A 9,347-nucleotide genomic window follows, 5' to 3' on the forward strand; every position below is an offset into this window, starting at 1 on the left:
TACTTTTTGTGCGCAGTGTATTATCTTTGCATTGTAACAATGTATAATATGCTACAATTTATATAAAGGTATGTTTACCCTATATGGCTACACCCATTTTTTTTAGCACAATTTATATATTTGTTTGTTGAAACACATATTTTGTAGTCATAGTTAATTACTATTAATATATGTTAATTACTGTTTCACTTGCAGAGGTCCCTGTTAAACATAAGTAACTGCACGTCGCATTTGCGTTTTGCCAAATAGGTTTGACAACTTCATGAGCTTATGAATTCTAATCATAGGCTAAACGAACAAGTAATCTAAAGACATACAATAAGAAGCTTAATTATTGTTTAAGTATTATATTTTGAACTTAATTTGTATAATATAAAAAAAATTATAATTGAAAAGCTTTAATAATAACTTGTTTCAAGTTTCAAAAGATTTTTTTTGAAATAATAATCTAAAGACTTGTAAGATAAGGGTAATACCTCATCCCTCCAGCTCTTTGCATGATAGCAGAGAACTTGCGATATCCAAACCTACGTTTCAAACGCATGTGCATCTATTCAGTGTTGTTCTCATGTGACAGGATTTTGAATAGATGCACAGGTGTTTGAAACGTACGTTTGGAAATCGCAAGCTCTCTTATAAATGTCCATATTCTATTATTTTAGTGAATAAAATATTTATGTAAATATACATACCATGTTTTTGTAGCACAGTGCTTTTGTTGTGTTGGGTTTGTTTTTCCTGTCTGATTGGGGTATTCCAGTTGAAATCCATGTGCCGGCATGGAAATCGAACCCACAACCTACCGATCTCTAGATGCACGCCTTATCCATTAGGCTACCAGCTCCAACTGATAAACGGTGGTTAAAACTGGGTCTAATGTAAGCAGTCGAGGTATACAATACACACAAACAAATATTACGCAAGTACACAAGTGAAGGAGATCATCACCGATGCCGGCACATTCCCTTGCTTTTTTTTCAAGTTGGGTTGTGTGCCGGTCGGGATTTATATTCATTTATTGTCATGTTTACTTGTAACACTTTGGGTTGGTAAACTGATCATTCTTTCTTATTAAATATATTCAGTTTCCTCTCGTAGCGAACAATCGTTCCCCATTGGGTTTAGTTGTTCTTGTGCAGGATGCTTATCCCCAGTACCTACTTTACTGTATCTCTGCCAAATACGCAAATTTAACATGATTTGCACGATTGTTACGGAAATTTATTTGACTACATTATTTGGCAGCACAAACATTGCCTCATTAAAAATATTATCATTTGTACTATATTTTCAACACAGAGACCAAATTCAACACTTCACAAACAGGTGACATTGGGTTTTCATTGTTCTTCATTGTAGCCACTTTATTATATACATTGTAGACTTAGAAATATTACACACAAATATCATCAGGTATTTACCAGTTTTAACAATATTCTGACAGTACAATTTGTTGGCTTATAGCATTATAGTGAATAAACGTCTAGCATGTGAGTAAACCTCTGGTCATTTTAGCCAAATCAGTAGAATTTTAAAGCAATCTTACTGGCATAGGCCTACTTACAGTCGTTAATTAGCGATGGTGTTTAATTGCAACTTTTCAATTGTTGTTTCATGACATAAGCATACTTTATACACATTTTTCCATACATTGCCAATTTGTTCATCATTATTAAAATCCTGATGTTTGAATTCATGCATTTGCTTTATATTTACAACATTTTAATGTTGTAAATATAAAATGTTAAATAAAATGTACATTAAAATGTTAATTGATAAATAGAGGGTATGCAATACGACATCACTCATGAGTCATCCTCATTTAAATACAATTCTGCCCTCTGTAAGGTACCACGGGAAAATTTGCATGATAATACAATAAACAGGTGATAGGTATGAATGGATGGAGAATCGAATTTAGAGACATGTCCGTCTGTCATCTTAGAAATGTCCTCAAACATGGCTGCCATTTGAATTATACTGTTCCGGTTGTTTATTGCATAGGGTCAACTGTCAATATTTATCTATACTCCACTAAACCTTTCTCCCCACCCCACCCCACCCTTGTCAGTGGTCCTGGGATTGAATTAAACTATTTCACAGCAGAGTTTCATCCCATTCTCTCTGTTTATAAGCTCTTCTTTTATATTCCCTTCGCCTAGATGATATTGCCCATATTCCATACAGGAGTGGATTGATTGCAGAGTTAATTGGCAATACAAATGCTACAATCCATGGAAAAACTTCTGGAGAAATTTTCATTTTATCCATTTGAATTAAGATGCCTAAACAAATAATAGGCATCCAGCATAGGAGGTCAGTTAATACAATAATTCCCATTTTTAAGGTCATCCAAAGCTCAATGTTCAACCTGGAGACACTCATCTGCAATGCACGTCTATGTCCTACACAAATTACTTTTACAAAGATGGATGCATAACATAAGAAAAGAATAACACAACACATGAAGTTCAGTCCTAAAAACAGCCCAGTTGAATAAGGTGGTCCTGTTGAACTGTGTGTTAATCCATTTGTGGCATATGATAACACTACATCATCTCTATATGGCTTCAAGGCAACTGTTACATTATGGTAAATGAGTTGATATGACAAATCTCTTGCCAATGGAAGACCAATGCATACTTCAGATACATCATAGAAATACTGATTTCCATTGCTTATTGCTATTGGAATAGAACTAAGAATAATTGCGAAAATCCATGCTACTATTACTCCAATAATGTTTAATCTGCTTTTTGTACTGCTAGGATAAAGTCTTTGTAGATGATGTTTCCATGGCCAAATAAAAGCTGACAGCCTCTCAATACTTATCAAAACCAGAATGAAAAGTGAAGCTTCACCTGAGAATACAGCTAGAAAGCCCGCCAGTTTACATGTTAAGCTGTTACGCCAAATGTTAGCTTTTAATGGGAATTGATGGCCAAATTGTAGGTCAGCAATAGCAATTATGATCATATAGATACCCATGATGAAATCTGCTAAAGCTAGGTTTGTAATGTATATTATCTGTGGCAGTTTTTCTTTATATAATAACATGTTTATATCTTTTTCATATATATTATACAGCTTATCTTTATACTTATTACCATATCGTATTTCAATGCACCCATAAACAACAACAAAACCATTAAATGCTAAAGCAAAGATGCCAAGTATCCACATGGAACTTCTAACCCAGTTGTTAGTTAAAAGTTGTTTACAAGTCAAGTAAGGTGATTTTGATTTAGTGGATATACATTGATCTTGGTCATTTGCAAAACAGCATAATTCTGGTGAATCAACTGCAATAATAGATTCATTTTCAAGACCAAGAAAGGTGTTTTGTCCTATTTCTGAAATGCTGTTGTTCCTCAAATCCAGGAGTGTTAATGCTGTTAGATTTTGAAATGCTGTATTTTTTAATGAGATTATTCTATTTTGTTTCAAATTCAGTACAATTAAGTTGCCAAATTCATTAAGTTGCGGATATCAGTTAACAAATTGTTGTCCAACACAAGAATCTGTAATTGTGTCAACTCATTAAACATATCTTTGTCAAGTTCTGATATCATGTTGTCGTCTAAGATTAGTTCTTTCAAATTGATGAGGTTATCAAAAATGTGTGGTGGCAATGTTGTTAGCGCATGTCTGTGTGTAGTATAATTTTGTAATTGAAGCGCCTGTAATTGATGTAAATTTTGAAATATATTCTGATCAAGCTCCGAAATATTGTTGTCATACAGAAAGAGTTGGTTCAAATTGACAAGATTATCAAACAGGCCTGACGGTAATATTGTTATCTTATTAGCATTCAGTGAAAGGTACGTCAGACTGGTGAGCTTTTCAAATAGGTTTAATGGCAATGTTGTTATCTTATTAGAATGCAGTGAAAGAATAGACAAATTTGTTAACTTATCAAATAATTTCACATCAAGTTCAGATATCATATTGTTATAAAGGTTTAGTTCTGTCAGACTGGTGAGATTATCAAATATGTTTGATGGCAATGTTGTTATCTTATTAGAAAGCAGTGAAAGAATAGATAAATTTGATAACATTTCAAATAATTTCACATCAAGTTCAGATATCATATTGTTATAAAGGTATAGTTCTGTCAGACTGGTGAGATTATCAAATAGGCCTGATGGTAATGTCGTTATCTTATTAGACTGCAGTGAAAGAATAGATAAATTTGTTAACTTGTCAAATAATTTCACGTCAAGTTCAGATATCATGTTGTTATAAAGGTATAGTTCTGTCAGACTGGTGAGATTATCAAACATGTGTGACGATAAGGATAACAGTTTATTAGTATGCAGTGAAAGAATAGATAAATTTTGTAACTTGTCAAATAATTTCACATCAAGTTCAGATATCATGTTGTGATAAAGGACTAGTTCTGTCATAATGGTGAATTTATCAAATATTTTTAATGGCAATGTTGTTATCTTATTAGAATGCAACCAGAGAAAAGATATATTGTGTAACTTATCAAATAATTTCACATCAAGTTCAGATATCATGTTGTCATGAAGGTCTAGTTCTATCAGGCTAGTGAGATGATCAAATATGTTTGATGGCAATGTTGTTATCTTATTAGAATGCAGTGACAGAATAGATAAATTTATTAACTTGTCAAATAATTTCACGTCAAGTTCAGATATCATGTTGTTATAAAGGTATAATTCTATCAGACTGGTGAGATTATCAAACATGTTTGATGGCAATGTTTTTATCTTATTAGTATGCAGTGAAAGCTTAGATAAATGTTGCAACTTACCAAATAATTTCACATCAAGTTCCGATATTGTGTTGTTATAAAGGTATAGTTCTTTCAGACTGGTGAGATTATCAAATATGTTTGATGGTAAGATTGAAAGTTTGTTTGTATGTAGCGAAAGATATATCAAGTTTTTTAACCCACAGAACAAGTTGCCATCAAGATCTGATATCATATTGCCATAGAGAGTAAGTACTCTCAAGTTGGTTAAATTATGAAATATTTCAAATGGAAGTCTGTTTATTGTATTATTATGTAACCAAAGAACCTGCAAGTGATGTAAATTTTGAAATATATTCTGATCAAGCTCAGAAATATTATTTTCATACAGGTCCAGTGTTATCAAATTGGAAAGATTATCAAACAGACCTGATGGCAATGATGTTATCTTATTAGACTGCATCCAAAGAATCGATAAATTGTGTAAATTATTTAATAATTTTACATCAAGTTCAGATATCATGTTGTTATAAAGGTAGAGTTCTGACAGACTGGTGAGATTATCAAATATGTCTGACGGTAATATTGTTATCTTATTAGACTGCAACCAAAGAATAGATAGATTTTGTAACTTATCAAATAATTTCACATCAAGTTCAGATATCATGTTGTTATCAAGGTATAATTCTGTCAGACTGGTGAGATTATCAAATATGTTTGATGGCAATGTTGTTATCTTATTAGAATTCAGCAAAAGAATAGATAACTTTTTTAATTTATCAAATAAGTTCCCATCAAGATCATAGATCATGTTCAAATGAAGCAATAACCGTTGTAATCTTTGGAAGTTTGATAATGTACTAGGTAGTGATTTGATGACATTGTCATGGAGATACAAAACAAACAAATTGGGAATCAGTTCCAATGTGATTTGTTCAATGTTTGCAATGGAATTACCTTGTAGATATAAATGAGTTAGGTTTGGAAAATACTGTGACATGTTGACATTGAGATGGTGTACATTATTATGGGATACATCTAGAATACAAAGGCTTTCACTAAAAAATTGAAAATACAAATTGGTGATCAGGTTCATTCGTAGGGATACTATCTTAAGCTGTTTTAGAAAGAAAAATGCATCAGATTTCACTGTAGTTATAATATTATCTGTGAGATAGAGCACTTCCAAATTACTTAATCCAAAAAACATGTCAGGCGTTACTGCTCTCAAGTCATTCTCATTTAAAAACAATTGACTTAACTGTACAAGACCAAAGAATATACCTTTAGTTATATACGAAAACCTGTTATTTGAGAGATCCAGTACTTGGAGCTGGTCCAAACCTTTGAATGCTTCATTTTGAAGTGTTTCTAGATCACTGTAAGAGGCAAGCAAGTAGGTGATATCTGTAAGATTTGAGAACGATCCGATCTGGATGGTTTGGAGTCGTCTGCTGGAGATATCAAGTGCAGTTGTGCTACATATAGATCTGGTAGGGTCTTTTAGCTTATTGTACAGTAACAGGATACTTGTTGTGCTTGGTTTGGTAGAAATAGCAGAACAGTTGATGTCAAACTGCTGATAAGTGAGAGAACACGAACACCCCAATGGACACTGTGGGAGTTTACCAACACATGTAACATCTGAGAATAGACAAGAGAAAAAACATAAAAGTGTCTCTCCTATCATAAAGGTTTCACAAGTTTTAAGTTCCCCCCTAAGACTCTTTATAATAACTCAGACAGGTTTTTTTAGAAAATAACAAAATTATATCAGTAATTTTGTAGCATATATATATTTGTTTGACACAACAGGTCCAACATCGTTGCGTTCAGCCACAATGTCTATTTATGTAAGAAACAAGAGCGGTTATTGCACAGCAAACTGGTGGATCGAGCTAAGCCTGTCCCATTGACCCCCATATGACCTTTGACCTCGGTTGACCTCTGTCTGATGACCTTGGACCTCGGATGACATTAATAAAATTGATTAATTAATTAATTCAATTATTTATGTTTGATTTATTTATATGACTATACTCTCTCTTTCTTTCTTCATTTAAAGGGTTACTATAATGCATCCCCATTGCACAAATTGTAAAATCCTGTAAGGGCCTATAGAAACTTTATTTCACCTATACTGATCATGTACTGATCATAGCAAGTTGCCACATACGTGTCCTAACCTGTTGCCCACACAGCTGCACTGAATTGACGCTCAGTTGCATCTTTTGCCATGCGAGGGGGGAGTAAAATGGACGCAACTTTAAAAGTATTAGGCGAGCCCCAGTATTTTTTTAATTGTATTTTTTTTTTTTTTCTCTTCCATTTGACACCACCCGGAGGGTTATAACTTCGTGGCATTTCGAGATATGCCTATTTAAAAGACCAAATGGTTAGTCAGTTAGTAAGCTAGTATGTAAGCTAGTAAGTAGGCTAGTAACATATACTAATATAGGGTGGTACCGCTATGCGGTCCACCAAAAAATAAAGGGTTTTTTTTTCCGTTCAAATGTTATACAATAATTGTAAATTACATTCTGCATGCTTTGTGAGAGTTGACTGGACCAGAGTGCAACTAGTTCATAAACTGCAACTTGTTTTACGCAATGAGCCATTGTGTGGCATGCACCAGGTGCATAAAATAAAGTTTTCAAAACCTGGGCATAAATGAAAACTGCTTTGTCCCCATGTGGAGAAATTATCAATTCCTAGTCGAGTTATTGCCATGGTTGTTGTTCAGACAAAACCAACTGACCAATAGGAGTTGTATCTGGCAGGTTTCTCCACAATTGTGTGGTCATTCATTTTCTGTTTTCTGTGATATGACAAGCAAAAACATGTATAACATCCCCCCCCCCTTGGATAGTATTATACACTTCCGGTGTGGTTAACACAATTCACAGGAACATTCCATTAGTCTGAAGTATCATCAGTCTAAAAACGGTTAAAGTTAAGGTTTAGGGCATTTTAGGTTGGGGAGGGGAAGGTTATGTGATATGGTTAGCATTAGGATTAGGGGTAGGGTTATGTTAGGGTTAGGGTAAGTGTTATGATTAAAGGTATGGTTGTGTTAGGATTATGGATTAGGTTAGGGTTAGTGTTTATAATTAAGTTATTGGGTTTTCAGAATAAAGACCTTTGGACTATTGACCTGTAACCCAATTAACTACGTTTTTGTTCACACCATATAAACGAAACTTCTCTAGGGCGTTAAATTTTACTGGCGTTATGAGAAAAAATACGCGCTTATGATGTCAAAATCAAGAATATTTTTCATAATCAATTACGTATGTTGAGTGATGCTATTCATTCATTTACCACTTCACGTGGAATGTACATCAGTATATTATGTTGAGTGCAGTGGTTTAGAAGTTCTATTTTTAAACTACATACAAGATTATTCTCAAAACCATGTACTTGTACTGTTAAAATTAAACTTACTTGCAACAGGTAACTGCAGTGGTGGCAATTCACTTGCATCAAAAAAAGGATCTAAAGTTTGAAATTCCACGGCTGGGGCCAGATATGGGTGTGGTGCTACCAGTTCCCGATACGTTATGACATCATGAGTGATTGCTTGAATCTCATCATAGAATTTCAGATTTGTACAAGATTGATGATCTTGATTTAGACCAACGATATCAGAGAAGTCACAAACTGGAGGCAGTTGGCTTTCATCCTTGTTAAAGTTCATAAATTGTACAGTGATCGATGTGCTGAGATGAATTTCCAGCAGATTTGTGTTAAATTCATAGCTACATGGTTTTGCCACGCCCGAAAAAGCAACAACTTGTTGTTCTTCACATTCACTCCTGTCATACTGGATATAGAAATAGTCATATATAGACCAATCCGCGTCTACTACCCTAAGCAGATCCATGCGTATTCCCATTCCAGGAGGTGACACAACTCTCAGGCAACTGTGATTCTGTCCGGATATGTTAAACACTTGGGACAAGTTGGTGTAATAGGTCTCGCAGCTTGTGGAATTCCAAGTCTCTACATCCTCGTATGCTATGGCCTGGTATCTGCCATGTAGGCAAATTATTGTGAAGATGAACAGCAGGTTTATGTATAGTACTGTCTTGCAAGCAAAGCCTGCGATAGTCATTTTGGCCATTAATGAATACTTTCTAGTTCATTTAATAGTGTCAAAGTATAGCAAATTCAACACGATGTCTTGGGAAGAGTCAGACTGGACTAAGCAAAGCAGCCCACTGTATGTAGATTAAGTGTACAAATGGGTATTTACACGTTGCTAAAATTAGCTTCTAATGATTTCATTTCCTTCTAGAGCATTCTGTAGATCACAATAATGGACCCTTTGTTGGTAAAAGGGATATGCACGATTTCACAAATGCACACATGCATGAAATGTTGCAGATCAGGTGTACATGTAGGGCAAAGTGATACATTTCTAGAATAAAACAGAATTTACTTACTATTTTATCACTTAGATAATCCTATATTAAAAAGTGATTTATCCTGTAAAGATGTGAAATGAAGGGGCAAATCTTCTCGTTCTGTTGGTGGCATCGGTATCAATGTAGCTTACATACTTTTCAAGGTAGAAGCCAAAAAGAGGTGTACCTCTTTGTGGCTTCTACCTTGAAAAGTATGTAAG

The 9,347-nt window shown here is 34.1% G+C and overlaps 2 protein-coding genes across 2 annotated transcripts; both read right to left on the bottom strand.

The window, feature by feature from the left end:
- Positions 1-932: 932 nt before the first annotated feature.
- LOC140168534 (uncharacterized) lies at positions 933-5,487 on the bottom strand. The gene has a single exon (XM_072191933.1). The coding sequence runs from the start codon at positions 5,385-5,387 to the stop codon at positions 3,459-3,461; it is 1,929 nt and encodes a 642-aa protein (XP_072048034.1). The 5' UTR covers positions 5,388-5,487; the 3' UTR covers positions 933-3,458.
- On the bottom strand, positions 5,395-9,064 carry LOC140167769 (uncharacterized). The gene is made up of 3 exons (XM_072191060.1): positions 8,165-9,064; positions 5,488-6,364; positions 5,395-5,407 (listed from the first exon to the last, which is right to left on the bottom strand). Exons 1-3 carry the CDS (start codon positions 8,841-8,843, stop codon positions 5,395-5,397), a joined length of 1,569 nt encoding a protein of 522 aa, XP_072047161.1. The 5' UTR covers positions 8,844-9,064.
- Between the last annotated feature and the right edge of the window lie 283 nt (positions 9,065-9,347).

This window comes from Amphiura filiformis, chromosome 13 (assembly GCF_039555335.1).
Source record: "Amphiura filiformis chromosome 13, Afil_fr2py, whole genome shotgun sequence".
NCBI classification, from domain to species: domain Eukaryota; kingdom Metazoa; phylum Echinodermata; class Ophiuroidea; order Amphilepidida; family Amphiuridae; genus Amphiura; species Amphiura filiformis.

What these genes read in the sequence shown, in the direction of transcription:
- LOC140168534 (XM_072191933.1), bottom strand. Translation starts at nt 5,387, where the DNA reads ATGATATCTGAACTTGATGTGAAATTATTTGATAAGTTACAAAATCTA.
- LOC140167769 (XM_072191060.1), bottom strand. Translation starts at nt 8,843, where the DNA reads ATGGCCAAAATGACTATCGCAGGCTTTGCTTGCAAGACAGTACTATAC. An exon ending in ACTGCAGTTACCTGTTGCAA is followed by an intron (nt 6,365 to 8,164) that starts GTAAGTTTAATT and finishes GTCTATTCTCAG; the next exon opens with ATGTTACATGTGTTGGTAAA.